Source organism: Mobula birostris, chromosome 28 (genome assembly GCF_030028105.1).
Source record: "Mobula birostris isolate sMobBir1 chromosome 28, sMobBir1.hap1, whole genome shotgun sequence".
In the NCBI taxonomy this organism is placed as follows: domain Eukaryota; kingdom Metazoa; phylum Chordata; class Chondrichthyes; order Myliobatiformes; family Myliobatidae; genus Mobula; species Mobula birostris.
Genome location: NC_092397.1, coordinates 2,485,825 through 2,505,895, shown reverse-complemented (window position 1 = coordinate 2,505,895; position 20,071 = coordinate 2,485,825). Strand labels below are relative to the sequence as shown.

At 43.6% G+C, this 20,071-nt stretch overlaps 1 protein-coding gene across 1 annotated transcript; it reads right to left on the bottom strand.

The window, feature by feature from the left end:
* Window positions 1-10,884: 10,884 nt before the first annotated feature.
* LOC140188909 (probable G-protein coupled receptor 139) lies at window positions 10,885-15,540 on the bottom strand. The gene is made up of 2 exons (XM_072245563.1): window positions 15,408-15,540; window positions 10,885-11,777 (listed from the first exon to the last, which is right to left on the bottom strand). Exons 1-2 carry the CDS (start codon window positions 15,538-15,540, stop codon window positions 10,885-10,887), a joined length of 1,026 nt encoding a protein of 341 aa, XP_072101664.1.
* Window positions 15,541-20,071: the final 4,531 nt, after the last annotated feature.

The window sequence follows — 20,071 nt, the reverse complement described above, 5'->3', positions numbered from 1 at the left end:
ACACTACATCTACTGCTCTACCTTCATCATTGTGCTTAGTCAAAGAAACTCTGAAATAATTATGCATTTTCTTCTGCATTTTTCATGACATCGATGGTTAAAAGGCGAAATACTAAAGTGGGACTGAGAGCGACAATAAATTTGTCATGATGGAATGATGGAGCAGTATCTTGGTGACGAATGGCCTAAATAAGCTGCAATATTTTCTGGTCCCTGCGTTGGACTGAAGTGTATTCATCTTATATTTAATGTATACGCAGAAAAAAACATGGGTCACGTTCACCCTTCAAAAATACTTGAATCATCTCTCGCACGTCAGCGCGCCAGGCGAATCACAAATAAATCATCTGATCATTCCTTCGAGTCAAGGTGTCAAAGCCGACAGGTCGAAGAAGAAAATCATTGACTTTCACCGGTTCTCCAGCTCTGGATCCTTCTTATTGTTCTGTGTTCCTGAGCCGTCGTCGGACTCTGTTGACCGCTATAATATGACAGTTTGCTCAAGTGCTGAATAAGTGAATCAATCCAATTTGCAATAAAGTTGCAATGTCACTGTTAAACATCGGGTATGCTTTCCACACTGAAGAGTCAGAATTTCTCCCGAGACTGGATAACAATCATCATGAAATTGACTGTAAGAAAGGGAACCATGATTAGTTTTATACGCACTGGCTCGGATCCATTTTACCTGTTTTGCGTGCAAAGAAATGCGCGGTGCTGGGTTGAATATAACTCTTTTTTATATATTAGACTGGTCAGGCTGATATTCCGTATGTCTGTGCTCAGCTCGAATCTCCGCCTGGAGGAAGTCAGAGGAACAGATTAACTATTGATTCCGCCGGGATTCACTGCATTCCAACAGCATCCATAACAGCTGTGACACGAAGCAGGTTAGCTTTGTGCCTCTCCCATGACTCAGGCTGAAATAGAGAGAATAGTTGGAAAGAAAGATTGACAACAGAGGCTTTGGATTCAGTCTGCATTGGTGCAGTAGTCCTTGAAGTACACCGGTCGGGTTTGGACCCAAATAGCAGAATTACTACAGTGAGAGTGATTAGACACGTAAACTCAGAGTGCGACATCCCTGTTTATCGGGTAAAGAGTTCAGACGACAGTCGATTATCGTCATCCTAGTAAACCCGTTCCTCTGTTAGGTGCTGCCGCACTTGTATGCTATGCAATATGAGATCAGACAAACTGGCTTATAATTTCCTATCTTCTGCCTCCCTCCCTTCTTGAGGAATGGAGAAAGATTGCAAAGGTCCAGACTTCCGGAAACATGCCAGGATATAGCGATTATTAAAATTAATAATGACTACACAACTTCTTCAGAAGCATTTTGAGAACCTGTCCATATGGTCCAGATGTTTTATCTACCTGCATACCTGTCAGCTTTCCAAGCACCTTCTTCTAGTTGATACAAAATGCAACTTCTATCCCCTGACACTGTCGAATATCTGGCATGCGGCTTGTGTCATCAACAGTGTAGCAGGATGTAATATAGTTCTTTCGCTCATCCGCCATTTCTTTTTCACCTGTTACTACTGCTCCAGCGTTATTTTTCAGCAGTCTGATATATGCTCTCTCCTCTTGTTTAACTCTTTGTATATCTGATTACAGACAACTTCTGGTGTCCTCTATGATATTATTGACATTCTTACTTTCATATTTAATATTTTCCCTCATTTTGGCCTTTTTTATCGCCTGATACACAAAAGGACCAGCATATCGATGATATTATAGCTGAAATCCTGGCCACTCGAGGGAATGAGGCTGGGAGGATAATCGACAAATAATAAAGAGGCAGAGCCAGACTCGCTCGGGTCATCAACAAAGACGGAGAAGGTACAAAATAAAATAGCTGAAATTGTTTCACCCAACAGTATGTGTCAGATATAGTTTGTAGTACTATTGGCCAACCAGAGGCGGACACATCACATCCAAATGTCCTGTTACAATCCTTAATCAAAGTTTTTTGAAAATGAAATCATCGTGTACAAAGGGTCCAGAGCCAATTTCCTCCTCCAGATGTAAATGATGTGCTCTCTGATATTGCTGACATTGAGTGAGAGGTGATTGCTGTGGCGCTACTCAGCCTAATTTTAAATCTCCCTCCCATGTGAAGGTTCGTTATCACCGCTGACTCGATCAATGACAATCGTTTTGTCGGTAATCTTCATGCGGCATTGGAGCGGTTGTTAGATTCAGTTGTAAGTATAAAGTGAGTAGAGCAGGCGCTAGTAGATTGAGGCTTCCCTATCATGGACGCCATCCCGACTCTAATAAGGATACCTTCAAGAGTTGTTATCTCAAGAAACAGGAGTATATCATTGTTAGACCTTATGACCGGGAGCATGCATTCTTCTCGTCGGTACCATCGGGGAAGGAGATACCGGAGACGTGAGGCTGACATATCGAGATAGCCAAATGGCGTCTTCCTCTTCGCAATTAGATTTGTGAGCAGTATGGTGTTACTATTTTTATTTTATCATTAATAGCAATTTTAAGTTTTGCACCGTACTGCCGCTGCAGATCAACCGCTGATCTTTTCATATCAGTCACTGAAAATACAACCGATTCGATTGAATTTTCTTTTCATTAGAATCCTGACGACGGATTTCGGATCGGAACAACGATTCCAAAGATGCTGCCTGGCCTACAGAGTTCCTCCAGCATCTTAATTGTGCAACTTCTACCACGAAACATATCTTTACCTTCCCCACAATCTCTGCCCCCCTAACACCCCACCACCCTCCAGTTTCCACAGAAAAATCTCACTGCGCACTTCCCTTTTCATCCCTCGCTCCTCACTAGACTCCTCGTATTCCAGCAAACCAAAAAGTGCTACATCTTTCCTATCATCTGTTCCACATGTCCATTCAGCGCCCAAAATAGTCCATCCGGGTGATGCAACTGTTCAGCTATGAATCTGTTCGGTTCGCCTTCAGGATCTTGTACATCGGTCTGGGATTTCCTACGTTATTGACGCCCCATATAGACAGGGGACAGCTTTCAAAGCAAATTAATTAAAATCAAGCTTTCTTTGTCATTCAAACCATGCATTGATACGCCGATTGAAACAGCGTTCCTCTGGGGCCAATATCCATAAAAAATAATACCCACGCATTGAAAATAAAGAGAAAGCGAAAAACACACATAGTCACGTAAGGAAGCACATTTTTATTCCAAGATCCTGATGGAATTCCTCCAGTTTGAGTATTCCCTCCAGTCCAGTCTGTAACTCCACTGACCTGCACAGCAGGGAAGCAGGGTCTGGAGCGTTCATCCTCAACAGAATCGGTCGCACTGGTACAATGGAAGTCCGAGGACTGAGGCGTAGTCCTCTCTACAGACGACACAACACTGCTGCCTCGCCCCCCGTCTCACCATCAGACAAGGAAAGCAATCGGCAATCAATGTCCAACAGAGTTTTGCAACCGCAAAGCAAACGCCCAAGACGGTCTCACAATACGTCACCTTTGCTCCAACTCCGGTGCTTCCTTGGAGCAGGCGGAAGCCTGGTCCGCACATAGGTCAACTCTTCCGATTCCAATTGAGCACGTTCTGCAGCCCTGCGGCCCGACTGCCGGGATTCGACACCTTCGGCCCGACGGCCAGACCGGCGTTCTCTAATTCACCGGCCAGCTGTTACGATACCCCGGTCTGCTGCTCCGAAGAACGAGCAGCTCTCGTATGCAGCACACGTGAGGTGTCCATTCAAGAATAGTGTTACTCTGCAATGAAACACATTTAACAACGTTTTTAAAAAGGAGTTTTGAAAAGATCTACTAGAATATCACAGAGAAAGGTTGAACAAGTTGGGTCTTTATTCTTTGGAGCGCAGAAGGTTGAGGGGGGACTTGATAGAGGTATTTAAAATTATGAGCGGGATAGATAGAGTTGACGTGGATAGGCTTTTTCCATTGAGAGTAGGGGGATTCAAACAAGAGGACGTGAGTTGAGATTTAAGGGGAAAAAGTTTAGGGGTAACATGAGGGGGAACTTCTTTACTCAGAGAGTGGTAGCTGTGTGGAACGACCTTCCAGCAGAAGTGGTTGAGGCAGGTTCGATGTTGTCGTTTAAAGTTAAATTGGATAGATATATGGACGGGAAAGGAATGGAGGGTTATGGGCTGAGTGCAGGTCAGTGGGACTAGGTGAGAGTAAGAGTTCGGCACGGACTAGAAGGGCCGAGATGGCTTGTTTCAGTGCTGTAATTGTTATATGGTTATACGGTTATATATGAGCCCGTGAGTCCGCCGCCAGGATATGCGCTGTGCCAAATTAGCGGAAGCTGCTTTGTCGTAATGCTCTATACATCAACCACTCTCTGTCATAAATACAGCGATATACTCGCCTGTAACATCACCACTACTGTGATTGGAGTGATTGTCAGCCTTAGCTTGAACGGGAGTCACTATTGCCAAGTTCAATACCTTCAACCGCTGGTGTACAGGGAGACGTAGATCAGCAGGGTCCAAAAGTGGAAAAGACCAGAGACAAGGTGGAATTGAACGAAGAGTATTTACACCTGCACTGGTTTACAAAGAAATAAAAAAAATAGCGAACACAGAATAAGATCTACTCAATCTCCACACACACAGCAGGAGATAATAGGAGAAACGTCTTCTGTGCATGCAATCACATTACCAGTTCTGAGTGCTCCTCAACCAAGATCACATTTCGCATTCTAACAAGGCTCAGCTGCTGAAGAAAATGATTGTTGTTAATATGATTCTGGTCTCGGCCACGTTATATCCCAAAAGCCCATCTCTTCTTTCCTTCGCTTACCCACTCAACAAGTGCGTCTCTGGTCTGTGACATGAAAGCACTGTGGTCACTTTCATTTGCCACCAGCCAACACTTGGCTTTGGACCTGCTGCCCGCAACTTTCCATGTTCAAAGTTTAAAGTTCAAATTGCATTTATTGTCAAAGTACAATTGCATTACACATCCTTGCGGTTTGTCTCCTTACAAGTGAACAATTCCTTACCTGTGCCTGTAGCTGCTAAGTGGAGCATGGCCACCGATGGTGTCCCCATCGCAATGCTTTTTAAAGTGGATGGTACGCTTGGAGTTCATCAACGTTTGTACAGTTTGTTACGTCTTCGCGGCCGTTACCTGTTTCCATTTCTCAAAATGGGGACATAGCTTTGGACTTTGAGAAGCCTACAATGTCACAGCGTAGCAGTTTTACCCGAGTTTCTCAGGTAGTCAGCCCGAGGCCACTGATGCCGCCTCTATCTCAGTGGTCCCCAACCACCGGGCCGCGGACCGATACCGGGCCACAGCAGGCATGCGCTACCGGGCCGCGAGGAAACGATATGAGTCAGCTGCACCTTTCCTCATTCCCTGTCACGCACTGTTGAGCCATTACCCGCGCGTCATCCATGTCAGCGCGGGAAGGAGATCAACTCCTCGAGCTTGCAAATGACGACGGACTGAAAAGTCTGTTTGACATAACATCTCTGCCGGCATTCTGGATCAAAGTCAAGGGTGAATATCCTGAGATAGCCACGGAAGCACCGAAAACATTGCTTCCATTTCCAACATATCTCTGTGATGAATGGAACAAAAACTAAATTGCGGATTAGACTGGACATAAGGAACCCCGTTCGAGAATCGCTGTCCCCTAACACCCCTCGATAGGACCGTCTTGTTGCAGGAACGCAAGCCCAGGGCTCCCACTGATTCAGCGATATTGGTGCGTTGCAATGAATTTATAAGTTCACACGGGGATAATATGCGCTGTGTTCAATATCCAAACGTTACTTAAAATGTTATGATGCTATTGACTTATGTAACCATATAACAATTACAGCACGGAAACAGGCCATCTCTGCCCTTTTAGTCCGTGCCGAACGCTACTCTCACCTCGTCCCACCGACCTGCACTCAGCCCATAACCCTCCATTACTTTCCTATCCATATACCTATTCAATTTAACTTTAAATGATAATATCGAACCTGCTTCTGACACTTTTACTGGAAGTTTGTTCAACAATTACTTCAAGCTCCCCTGTCCTCCCCTGATAAGTGACTTATCGCTATATTCATGCGAGGAAAATGCGCTGTGTGTTTAATATAAAATTCCTTAGATAAAGCCTTTTAGAAACGAAATTGAGTGTATTAGCCACTTATCACCGATATTCCGGTCGTGATTAACACACTCCCCCGCGAACGGAATCGCCAAAAACGATTTGTAGGAAATAATCGACAGGAGCGCGCATGCGCAAATAACGCATAGGCACCGGTGCCCGCGCAAGGCTTCATGGTCATTGTAGTCTTTCCTGGGTAAACGCAACGTATTTGATTGTTACTCTTGTCCGTTGGCAACCATTCTGCACCCGCCACCCCCCCGGTAGGCCGGTCCGCTGGTCCGCAAGAATATTGTCAACATGAAACCGGTCCGCACTGCAAAAAAGGTTGGGGACCCCTGCTCTATCTGATTCTACAAATTTCGTTAAGTTCCAAAGGAGATATGGAACGTCTGGGATGATGAAGCAGCCAGACCGAATTCGTGGAAAGAGCAAGCGAGGAAAGCTTGCCAGTTACTCTTGCCTCCCTTCAGAACGCCCGGAAGCGATGTTGTTTCTTCGGCACTATTAAATAAAATATGAGGTTCCGAGATCGACAGAGCGAGAGAGACCTTATTCACCGTAAAAGGACTATATGCTACACACTCACATGGTACATGCAAACGATAGACCGACACACACGATCCATTTTCGGCAGCGGCGAGAGATCCGTCATAGCGGCGATCAAGAAGCAAATATGCGACGCTGAACCTTTGCTCGCCTTTAGCTTTCTCCTCTATACTTCCATCTTCCTCGACTGCTTAATTGGCGATAAGTGGACACTTTAATCGGCAAAATAAAGTCGATCGTGGGCTCGCTCGCAGTTCTATGCTTCCGTGCCTCGATGCCGCTCGCCTTTGCACTTGCTTTCTGGAATCTTCTAGAAACAACGAAGCGCATAGATCCCTCACTCCAAGTTGTAATTCTGCATCGGTTCGAGGTAACAATTATTTCGTTCTCCTTTATATTTGTGTGCTGGACGTGAGATGAAGCAATTTTTTTCCTGACTTTCAATGTCACAACATTTAAAGGGCATTTGGACACGCGCCTGCTGTGGAAAGGTTTACGGGGACCGGAACCATGGACAGGCAAATCGTAAAAGATAAAGAAGGCCACTTAGTCAGTGGAGACAAGAAGGACTAATTGGTCTATAACGTGGTGTACATCACGCTGCCTTGTCCAGTCCAGATACGCACGTGTTTCGCCATTTTTTCTTAAATATGTTTCCTCATACGGTGCAGCCCATATCACCTCGTTCTTTCTTTCTTTATAAATTCTTCGTAAGGTCCCCTTAAGGTTTTACGTTTTACTGTTATTGTTTCATTTGTATCGTATCCTAGCTTTCTCTCCAGATATAACTCTTCGGGAATAGCTCGGGATTCTTTCTTCTTGCTTCCATATTTATTGGCTTCAAATATCCCGCGCTCTGTGCTTTCGGGATTTTCTAGATCTAAAGAATACTGTAAGGTAGCCAGCCATGCAATCGCTCGTTCCACCAAGACTTCCTTCAGTAGTAGCTTAAAACCCACTACCCGAGAAATGAATCCAGCCCTTGACAGAGTGTTGCATCAACAGTGTAGACGAAACAGGGTTCAATGAGAGGCAAAAAGAAGACACCATATCGGGCACAGACATCTGCTTCCACAGTATTACTGCAGGCGGCACTCAGAACTTTCACCTGGACTGAATCACATTCAGCTGCTTCAGCAATGATTCCATGGCATTCTCAACGTCATCAGTGGAGATATTAGCTGTGATCTATCAAGAAGCAATTGATTCTGGTATGGTCCCGGAGGAATGAAAAAAAAATGCAAATATCACCCCACTCTTCACGAAGGGAGAGGGACGGAAGAAACAAAATACTAGGCTAGTTGGACTTACCTCTGTGTTTGGATTGGAGGGGTATTGGAGCTCAATGCAAAGGATGGAATTGCGGGGTACTTGGAGGTACATGATTAAATATGTCGATCTTTCCTGACAAAAATTGAGATTTTTAAACATATAACAAATCGGATAGACAAAAAAAATTATTGGATATTGTACAGTGGGTTATCAGAAAGCCTTTGACAAGGTGCCACACATAAACATATTTTACAATGTAAGAGCCCACAGAATTACAGGAAGTATCCGAGCATGGATAGAACATTGAATGATTCGCAGTAGGCAACGAGGTGAATAAAGGGAGCCTTTTCTGATTGGAATCTGGAGACTAGCGGGTTCCACAACGGTCTACGTTAGAACAGTTTTCTTACATTATATAGGAATACTTTGAATGACAGAATTCATGTCTTGGTAGCCAGCATTGTGTGCGATACGAAGGTAGGTGGAGTAGCTGCTAGTGTTGAGGAAGTGGAGAGGCCGTCAGAAGAGTTTAGAGAGATTAATGATTGGAAAGTTAAGTGGTAGATGACAGACAGTGTCTGGAAACTTGGAAGTGTAGGACTTGCCCTTTGGTCTACGAAAGAAAAGCGTAGAGTATTTTATACATCAACAGAATTTCAAAAACAAAAAAAGAACGGAGCTGAAAACGAAGGTGCGTGTCCTCGCTCAGGATTCGCTGAAAGATTAACTTGCAGGTTGTGTCGCTGGTAAAGAAGTCAAATGCAATGTTACCATTCATTTCGAGAGGACTGCAAAATAAAAGCAAGGATTTAATTTTGAGACTTCATAAGGCGCTGTTGAAGCCTCAGTTGCAATATTTTGAGCACTTTTCTGCCGCTTAAGGATGAGCTGACACTGAGGAATGTTCAGAGGAGTTTCAGTAAAATGATGCCCAATTTAATATGAGGAGCGATTGATTATTCTAGGTCAAAAATCAAAGTAATCCAGAAGAATGGAGATGTGGCAGATCTCACTGGAACCTATCGTAAGTAGAAAGTCGTCAAATGAGTGGATATGGAGAGAATATTTTCTATGTTTGGAGATTCAAAGGTCAAGGAGTTTGCCTCAGTATCTAGGGACACCTATTCCGAATGGAGACGGGGAGGAGTTGCTTGACCCAGAGTCTGGTGGATCTGTGGAACTCGTTGTGTTAGGCATTTTCGCTGGCCAAGTCGTTGGGTATATTTAAGGCAGAGTGCGATAAATTGTTCATTGGTCGGGACATTAAGGGATAATGGGGTAAAGCAGAAGATTGGAGCTGACAGACAATTTGAATCAGGCATGATGAAATGGCGGAGGAGACTCGATGGACCAAATAGTCCATTTCTGCTCCTGTAACGGTTTGCCTGAATGCCAGCAGCTTCAGTTTCATTTCTCTTTCCCCGAGAAATAAATCATGCCTTGCCAGCATGAGCAAAGACGTTCAAGGGTTTGTAGACCGTTTTCAAATAATACTCTTCCAACAAGGGTTGCAAGCAATGCCGATCTCCAGTAACACATGGTAGAAAAATCTACCAACTCTTTCCATTAATTCTATTATCGTCAGTAATGTATTACCAGAGAGCTCGGAGACCTTTTCAGCTGTATTGTCATCTGCCGAGGCCGGGAGTGATGATTCATGTCGTCACTACTGTATTACCAGAGAGCTCGGTGTCCATTTCAGCAGCCAGCCTTTATTATCATCTGGAGAGGGCGCGAATGAGGATTTATGTCGGCTTTAAATGCATTAAATTGAAGAATAAGTTCTTCGACTTCTCTTGTGTAGAGTTTTCAAAGATATCGACTGACCAGCCGAATACCTCCAGCACTGTGTAGCTTTGGATTTCTAGCATCTGCAAATTCCCTCCCTTCCCCCCCCCCCCCCCCCCCCCGTTTCTCCAGCTCATCAGTTACCGAGGTTCTAACTGTCGGTTTACTGGGTGTTGAGCAACTCTTATTATTTGGAGTGTTGATACGTCGAGGTTGGAACAGAAAATGCAACGAGGTCTGACAAGACGAGGTCAGACTGCTTCTTGAGCCAGGCACTTCTCTTTCTGTCAAGTTGTTGTGAAAAGTTTGAGCACTCGTTCCTTTTAAAGTTATTGGAGTCCAAATGTAATTTGTTATATTTTAAATGCATTACATTAAACTACAGAATACATAAAAATCGCCATCTCTGCAATTGTGCGCTTTAATTGCGAGAAAAATAATATATAATACAAAAGAAACCCAAATTTGCGATCAATTTACAACGGAGCCATTTCTCTAAATCTGATCAGTATGGAATTCCATAATGATCAATTTCCCTGGTAAATCTAAGAATGTATTATTACAGCTGCCCGATCTAATGTTATCCCGGGTTCTCACAGATAACAATGACGCATGCAGTCGTGTCTAGGTGATGTGTTAATGTCGAGAGAAGTTGCCTGTGCAGCGTTCTCTGTGTGCTTTACCCCGTGGATTCTATCCAACCCAATCCTCCATTCCAATAAGAACTCGGTGCCTTTCTTCTGTACAAAACGGTGCCCTCTCTTCATTCATTATCTCATTCACCGTTCCTGCACAACATGATAATGCTGATTTTATATTATTTTTGTGATAGGACCACAAGGCATAGCAGCATAATTCTGCCATTTGAAACATTGTTTGCGCTACCATTCCTGCATATTTGATTTATCACGTCTCAACTCATTCTCGTGTATACCAGCTAACCTTTGAAATGCATTGTTTTTCACGCCTCAGACTCATTTCGGATACCATCCCCATTCAGTAAACTTCTAAAAATGACCCGTATGTGTCAGAGTAAGTCTTTGCTTGTCAGTTGTTTTAACTTTCGTGATGGAGGTGACCGCGCCTAAATTAATATCGGGATCTTCACCAGACATATGGACGATACTGAAATTTATTTCAACTCCCATCTAAGCTTACAATATCACTTCCGGTTTATTTTCAAAGTCGGCAGTATAACGGAACGACATGCTTGACTGCATTCTTCAGCTGCTGCCTGAATTTCCGTTGGGACAGAGTGTAGATACACGTGTTCGTGCAGGTACAAAGAAACTGCAGCATGTACCCAAACTGTTGCAGGATGTACTTCGGGGTAGTCAAGTACCTGTCAGTGTAGAAGTAATTCTGTATTTGCCAGTTAATAGCATATGTAATATAGGGGATCCATAACAATATGAAATTTGCTGATAGGGCGAACAACAAAATCATTGACTTTCTCCTGTTCTCCACCTCCGTATCCTTCTTATTCTCTGTGCTGTTCCTGAGACCCCAACGGACTTTGTTAGCTGCTATAATATGACTGATTGTTAAAACATTAAAAAGTAGAATCAATCCGATTGGCAGTAAAGGTGTAGTGATAGTGTTAAACAACTGGAATTTTCTCCACATTGATAAATTAAGGTAATCCGCTTTGACAGTGCACCGCCAAGGTACGTTTTCAATGATAAGGTAAGGTTCTACCGCAAAGTACAACGGAACACGCCTCGCACAACTTCCCAAACCCACAATTACTATCACTGTAGTCGCCGTTCTCTCGGTGCAGTATTGCTCCCGCAGCTTTCGACTACAGATTGCAATACACCGATCGAACGTGAAAGCCACAGTAAACCAAACAGAGCTGTCCATGGCTGCGAGCCTCAGCACAAGTGTCACGGCGCAAATCGGGGTAATGAGCAGAGGCAGGGCATAAAGATAAATGCTATTGATCTGATCGAGTACAACAGCAATGATAACGCACGTTAAATCAGCTGCTGCCATCCCGACCAGGTAACGGGAGATGCATTTAGAGAGTCCACACTTTCCAAGAGAGAGGATCACAATCGCCATCACATTAACTGCAAGGAAGCAACGAAGAGTTAGTTACAAGTGCAAAATCCCTGATCATTTAACTTGAAATTGATGCGCAGAAATGCTTTGAACGTTCCTGACTGAATATCATTCGTCTGACTCAATTCTGCGTCAGGCTGTCTTCAATTTCAAGAGTGGAGGAATAGTTTGTACAGGCTCCGGCCACGACGCTGCGTTTGGAGAACAATGGCAGTGCCGTATGACAGCGGAGTCCAGTTGGCGGCAGGGATACCATTCGGAGGCTTATCGACCCAGTGATTCAGACGGACCACCTCATTGTAGCTGAAAGTGCCGAAGGTTGTATTTATAACTGGAATAATTTCAACTGTGGGAGACTGTATCTCCGAACATCACATATGGAGGAGAAGAACAGCTGAGCTAATTTTTGATGGGAAGCAAACGTAAATCCTGAAAGTTAAAATTAAAACTGGCCGGAGCAGTTTATACTGCAAGACTCAACAGATCTGTACGTTTCTGAGGCGATGTCAAAAACATTTAGACAAATAACAAGAAACATCGTCTTCTCTTGTTGCATGACGAGGTAAAAGAATATACCTCGTGTTACTGATCAACCAGGGAGCCAGCAGATAGAGAGGCAGAGTCGAGAAATATTTTCTTTCTATTTTTAGAAAGGTTTTCGTTTTTATATTGATTCAGCATCTGATTTAGAACAATATATGCCCTTTAAGCTTTAGAAGGTTCAGCATGGTAAAATACTGGAAAAGTATAAATTACTGATAGTGACTAAAGAATCGGATGTAGAAAACGATTAACAATGCCAGCTAAAAATAAAATGAGGATATGGTTGACCTGGACGGGGTAAAAACACTCATCAGATGAGGCATCATCTGTAATGAGTTTTACGGTGACAATGATTTCAAGCAGAAGATTTATTAAGTTGAACAACTCACAAATGCAATAGCCAAACCCCAGTTACTTACCAGGGATACCAACTGCAGCCAATACAGGGTAATAAGTACTCGCTATGTAGAAAATTGCAGGATATCCCATCTTCTGCGCCTAGCCACGATCGATTTAACCGCCGGTATCCACTCTTGATTGCTTTCTAACTTTTATACGGGAGGGGAAAATGCACTCTGACAATGAACCATGCCAACTAATTAAACGCATCAGGGACACCCTACTGAACATGAAATTCAGGAGCACCTGAAAATCGCTCCCCGGAGAAACCACAAAATAACAATGATGCTCAATTCTGCTTACTTCCTCTTTTAAATGAGCATGTTGTGTTTTCATTCTCAATGAGACAGCTCGCAACTTTCAAATAAAACAATGCTTTGTCTCAATATATTTATAACATGCAAGGTCACCCTAAAATATTTATCATTTTTAATTGTAGGCGCAACATATTAAGGTTCTTAAGTTAAGAAAGACTCCCCCACTACTGGAAACATCCTCTCCACACCCACTCTATCTCAGCTTTTCAATATTCATTAGGTTTCAGTGAGATCCCCCTTCATTCTCCTAAACTCTAGTACAGAGCCAGAGCCATCAAACGCTCCTCATATGTTAACCCTTTCATTCATGGGATGAGACTGGTGAGCTTCCTCTGGACCCTCTCCAGTATCATGATGATATATAGTGGATGATAAGGTAGGTAGGTAGGTAGGTAGGTTTTCAAAGCTTGCAGAGAGATTTAGGCCAGTTAGAAGAGTGGGCTTAAAGATAGCAGATGGAGTTTAATGCTGATAAGTGTGAGGTGCTACATTTTGGTAGGAATAATCAAAATAGGACATACATGGTCAATGGTAAGGCATTGAAGAATGCAGGAGAACAGAGGGATCTAGGAATAATGGTGCATAGTTCCCTGATGGTGAAATCTCATGTGGATAGGGTAATGAAGAAAGCTTTTGGTATCGTGGCCTTTATAAATCAGAGCATTGGGTATAAGAGTTGGGATGTAATGTTGAAATTGTATAAGGCATTGGTAAGGCCAAATTTGGAGTATTGTGTACAGTTTTGGTCACCGAATTATAGGAAAGATGTCAACAAAATAGAGAGAGTACAGAGAATATTTACTAGAATGTTACCTGGGTTTCATCACCTAAGTTACAGAGAAAGGTTGAACAAGTTGGGTCTTTATTCTTTGGAACGTAGAAGGTTGAGGGGGGACTTGATAGAGGTGTTTAAAATTATGAGGGGTAGAGATAGAGTTGACGTGGATAGGCTTTTTCCATTGAGAGTAGGAGAGAATCAAACAAGAGGACATGAGTTGAGAGTTAGGGAGCAAATGTTTAGGTGTAACATGGGGGGGTGTGCAGCTTAAGTAAGAGAGTGGTAGCGGTGTGGAACGAGCTTCCAGCAGAAGTAGTAGAGGCAGGGTCGATATTGTCATTTGAAGTAAAATTGGATAGGTATAGGGACAGGAAATGAATGGAGGGTTATGGGCTGAGTGCAGGTCGGTGGGTGATAGTAAGCGTTCGGCAAGGACTAGAAGGGCCGAGATGGCCTGTTTCCGTGCTGTACTTGCTATATGGTTATAAAAACCTCCATAGATGTAAAGATAGAGCATTTTGACAGGCCGCATCACTCTCTGGTAATGGGGGTGGGTGTCGTGCTACTTCACTGGACAGAAAGAAGCTACAGTGGGTTGTAAATCTAGTCGCTTCCATCATGGGTACCAGCCAACAAAATATCCAAGTATTCTTCAAGGAGCGGTGACTCAGAAAGGCAGTGTCTATTATTAACGACCTCCAGCACTGGGGCACACCCGTTTTTCACTTTTGGCATCAGCTGGGAGGTACAGAAGCCTGAAAGCACGCAGTCAGCGATACCGTAACAGCTTCTTCCCCTCTACCATCTGATTCCTAAATGGACATTGAACCCGTGGACAGAACCTCACTTTTAAAAAAAATATACAGTATTTCTGTTTTTTTGCACGACTTTTAATCTATTCAATATATGTACACTGTAATTGATTTACTTATTTATTATTATTATTATTTTTATTTCATATTTTGCTTCTATATTATGTATTGCATTGAACTGCTGCTGCTGCTAAGTTAACAAATTCCACGTCACATGCCGGTGATAATAAGCCTGATTCTGATGCTGTTCTACAACTGTCGCTTCACGCATGTTGAATCTGTCGATTATTTCTCAACTGCCAGCTTTATATCCGTGATGGATGGAATAAGATCTACCAACAAAGATCAGGTAGAGGTGAGCCGTGATTTTTCTTTCCGTGATAGAAACTCCATTGAGTTGCATCGAAATGCATGAACACCTTGCTGATCATGTTTCGTTCTGAGACTGTTCAGTACCAATTCCCAGCACGGTCGTTTCAGTGACGTGTTAATCTCCTGTGAAATCTTTCAACTCCCAGTTTCAGTTTGATTTATCTGCTGCCCATGGCGTTACTCTCTTTTTCCTTCCTGAGTAAAGATGATTCCACATGATCCCGGGCAACATCAATGTTTTAATCTCCATGAAAGGGACGATATTCGAAATGCTGGCCTCTGATGTGTTCTAACACGCTTCAGCACGATGAAACCAGTCGTTTTCCTTTAATTAGCGTCAATTTCACCTCATAATTTATGACCTCATAATTTCCAACTGATATTTAATTAATAAATATCACGGGCAATCCGAATCACTGTCATCGCCTTCAGCTGCATAGCTGTCGAAAATGTCCGTCTTCCTTTCGGGACCGTTACTGGCTACTTGTTGTGATAGACAGTCACAAGAACTCTCGCTGCTTTGCCTTCGAAGCCCCTGACATTTAGTCATCGTCTGTATCAGATCAAGTGTTGTGATGAAATATCGCTGGCTCTGGCCTATCTGGCTAGCATGAGTCAGACTTCCACTGGCTCTGATCCAGGCAGTATTACTTTATTACACTTCTCATAGTTGACAACTTCTAATTAATATTTTGATGTTCTGAGTCAGAACAGGTCAGCAAATTACTCAGGTGAGACATAGCCTGTCGTATTTACAAATCTGCGTGTCCCATCATACGAAGGACCATTTCGAAAATAACTTCTTATTAATCCAGTTCAGGAGATTATCAGGAACCTACTGTGTCTAATTTCAGCAACACACACAAAATGCTGGATGAACTCAGCAGGCCAGGCAGAATCTATGGAAAAGAGTGAGGAGTTGACTTTTCGGTCTGAGGCACTTCATCCGGATTAATGAATTGTCTGGGCCCAAAACGTCGACTGTTCACTCTTCCATAGACGCTTGAGCATTGTGTGTGTGATGCTTCGATTTCCAGCATCTGTAGATTTTTTTCTTGTTTGTGACAACCTTAATTTGCCATGATGCAGCTATTCCTGAGTGATACTCGTTCAAAAGGCAGCTGTAATAATGAAAATATTCGAGACAGCTGATCAGTTTTACGACATGACGAACTGCATTCCTTCAACCACGTGGCAAGAAAAAAAGTCATTTTGTTTGCACCTTCGCAAGCGAAAAGTTATGCAGTATGTTATCCTGCATATTGTAAATTACTCCGTGGCTAGCAGATTTCCCAGTTTGTTCCTTCGTTTTTTTATAGCCAGTCTCATTTGAAAAACCAGATACATACTCCACCGCTTGATAATAATCATGGACTTTCTAATCCGTTAATTACAATACCAGGAAATAACTTGTGTATGATGATCGCAGGGCGTTACGTGTTAGTAGTATGCCGTGTGTTGAGCTTCCAGTCCTCCTCATGGTTCAGTCGATGCTCCGGAACGGCCTCTATGAACCAGATACTGCCCCCTTCCCCCACTCTCCGGAATTTGCTAATATATATATAAAATTAATAGATCACCTTGCATGTGTAATGTCCTGAAAATTAAACACAGCTGAAAATTCAACATTTTTTCAAATGTCCCTGCCTACTAACCAGATGAAACGTTTTCCCAAGCTACGAATTAGATTCTTTCACCTGAGGACCCAATTTTTCCTAGACACCGCTTCTTGCACTTGCACATGCTCGATACAACAACTACCGTCACTGACACCAATGGAATGAACATCGACGTAATGCCCATTGTTCTAAACAACTGTGTAGGTGTGCAGTCGAAAAGTTGGAATCCTTGTGATCCTCGACATGTTGGCATTTGGTTCCAAACCTTGTTGCTGCATGAAGCACTCTGTGATGACACAAGCCTGCGATTCAACAATTGACACCAATTTGAGTTCATTGCCAAAAGCAACGAGGCAGTAAGTTTGATGCGCCGTTTTCTAGGTACCATTAAATCTTTAACTATTTATGGCAATGTAAAATGAAGCCCATCGTTTGGCGCACCTTTAAACTTTAATTTCCCTTACTACGGGTACAGAAGCGGCATGTGTAACCATCGTCCAGGCAGCGCCTCCAAAATCAAGAACAGTGATTGGAACAGTCATTGTACATGGACGGACACTTCAGTTCCTGCCGGCTCCCTTGCGAGTGATCTTCTGTCTTTATCTGGATTACATCACCGGTACTCATTTGCTCTAAATCTTTCCAGCCACTGTTTTCTAACAGGAAATTAGAAATTGCTAGTAACTGATACTTCCGTGGTAATGTCCATATCAGAATCATAATCGGAATCAGGTTTAATATCACCGACAGATCTCGTGAAAATTGATAACGTTGTGATAGAACTGTGCATTTCCAGTCCGGACAACATCCTTGTAAATCTCCTCTGCACCCTTTCCATAGCTTCCACATCCTTCCTATAATGAGGTGACCAGAACTGAACACAATGCTCCAAGTGTGGTCTCACCAGAGATTTGTAGAGTTGCAACATGACCTCTCTACTCTTGAACTGAATCCCCTATTAATGAAGCCTAGCATCCCATAGGCCTTCTTAACTATCCTATCAACCTGTGCAGCGACCTTGAGGGATGTATGGATTTGAACCCCAAGGTTCTTCTGTTCATTCACACTCTTAAGTAACCGACTATTAACCCTGTACTCAGCCTTCTGGTTTGTCCTCCCAAAATGCATCACCTCACACTTACCCGGATTGAACTGCATCTGCCACTTTTCAGACCAAATCTGCATCCTGCCTATATCCTCTTGTAACCTTCGACAACCTACAGCTCCAGCCACAACTCCTCTAATCTTTGTGTCATCCGCAAATGTACTCACCCATCCTTCCGCCTCTTCATCTAGGTCATTTATAAAAATCACAAAGAGCAGGGGTCCGGAGACAGATCCTTGCTAGTGGCACTCCACTAGTCACCGACCTCCAGGCAGAATATTTTCCTTCCATTACTACCCTCTGCTTTCTTCCTTTAAGCCATTTTTTCCCCAAAGAGCCAAGGTTCCAGTAATCCCATGCCTCATGACTTTCTGCATGAGTCTCTCGTGGGGGACCTTGTCAAATGCCTTGCTAAAATCCATGTAGACCACACCTACCGTCCTACCTTCATCAATTGCTTCTGCTACCTCTTCAAAAATCTCAATTAGGCTCGTGAGGCACTACCTTCCCTTCACAAAGCCATGTGCACAAAGTAATGTGCACACAATGTTGGAGCTCACACAGTTCAGTAGTTCTTCTTCTACCATCACTCTCCTACAAGCGTTGCCGACCTTAGGACCCCTGCTCTGAGTCCACCCCGTCCGGTGGTCTACCAAATTTCTCCATTCGCGTCTTCTCTCTTCAGCTCTCTCTCCGCCCCCCCCCCTCTCTCTCTCTCTCTCCCTCTCGCATAATTCAGCGAAAACAACTGCTTCCACAATCACAAGACACAGCAAAAGTCTTTTATTGGCTAGCCACTGAATTCCAAAGTCCCGTTATCTCTAGTCATAACCCAAACAGTACTGCTACAGGGAAACCATTACCATAACACTGGAACAAGATAGATAAACTATTCCAATAGCCTTAACAGTGAAACCTTACACGTAGAAATATAGAAACATAGAAAATCTACAGCACAATACAGGCTCTTCGGCCCACAAAATGTGGCGAACATATCCTTACCTTAGAAATTACCTAGGACTACCCAAAGCCCTCGAATTTTCTGAGCTCCATGTATCAGTCCAGGAGTCTCTAAAAAGACCCTATCGTATCTGCCTCCACAACCGTCGCCGGCAGCCCATTCCACGCACTCACCACTCTCTGCGTAAAAAAAAACTTACTCCTGATAGCTCCTCTGTACTTACCTCCAAGCACCTTAAAACTGTGCTCTCTCGTGCTAGCCATTTCAGACCTTTATCAGATCATCTCTCATCCTCTGTCTCTCCAAGGAAAAAAGACCGAGCTTTGGGGCAGATTTTGGGAGTTGGAATGCGACGAATCTCTAAGTTGGATTCATGACAAAGGGCACCTAAAAATACGGCAGGAGCAAGCGGAGCTGCCAGTCTTGGAACAACTGTTGCTGTGAGTGGGTAGTGTGTTGGCTTTGTCTCACCAGGTTTGGCTAGGGCGTGATCAGCTTTGGGCGAGATAATTACCTGTTTTCCCCCGTTGTCCCTTTATTAGCTCACAGTTAGTGAAGTGAGAATGTCTGCAGGGACAGTGTTATGCTCTGGTTGTTCGCTGTGGGAATTTTAGAAAAAAACCTCAGCGTCTCGGATAACCACAACTGCACCAGGTGCACCGACCGGCGACCTTTCAGAGTGGTGAATCTGTGAAACTCCTTGCCACGGGAAGCTGCGGAGACTAATTCTTTATGCATGTTTAAAACAGAGTGATAGAATCTTGAACGATGAGGATTCAGAGGGATACGGAGAGAAGGCAGGAGCTTTTGGCTGAGTGAAAATTGGATCATCCATGATCCCATGGCGTGGTAGGTTCCAAACGACAAAGTTCTACTCCCATGTTGTTTGACATCATGGTATTAAGGAAATAGGACTGCAGCTCGATGACCTGCACCTCATCAAGAAGAATAAGGAGATGATCGATATGGGTTGCAGGATGCAGGAATCTGGGTGGCTGGCAGGAGAAGGAAGGGAAATCGGAAACCAATGCAGACTATCCCTGTGGCCTATCCCTTCAATAATAAATGTAACAGTTTGGTTACTGTTGAGGGGGCGCCTTACTGGGGGACCTTTGGCTCTGAAAAGAAGCCAAGAGAAGATAAGATTGGCGGTGATCGGAGATTCTAAAGGATCTGAGGTGAAATTATTTTGGCGTGATGGAGGCACTTGGGTCGTATGTTGCCTCACAGGTGCCAAGGTCAGAAATGTCTCTGATCGTGTCTGCGGCATTCCGAAGGGGGAGGGTGAGAATCCAGAATTTGTGGTACTGAGAATGCAAGCAAGGAGAGACTGGTGATAGCGAAAATTGTCAAAAGGCTTTTGACGAAGCTACGCATGAGGATGTTTACAAAGTGA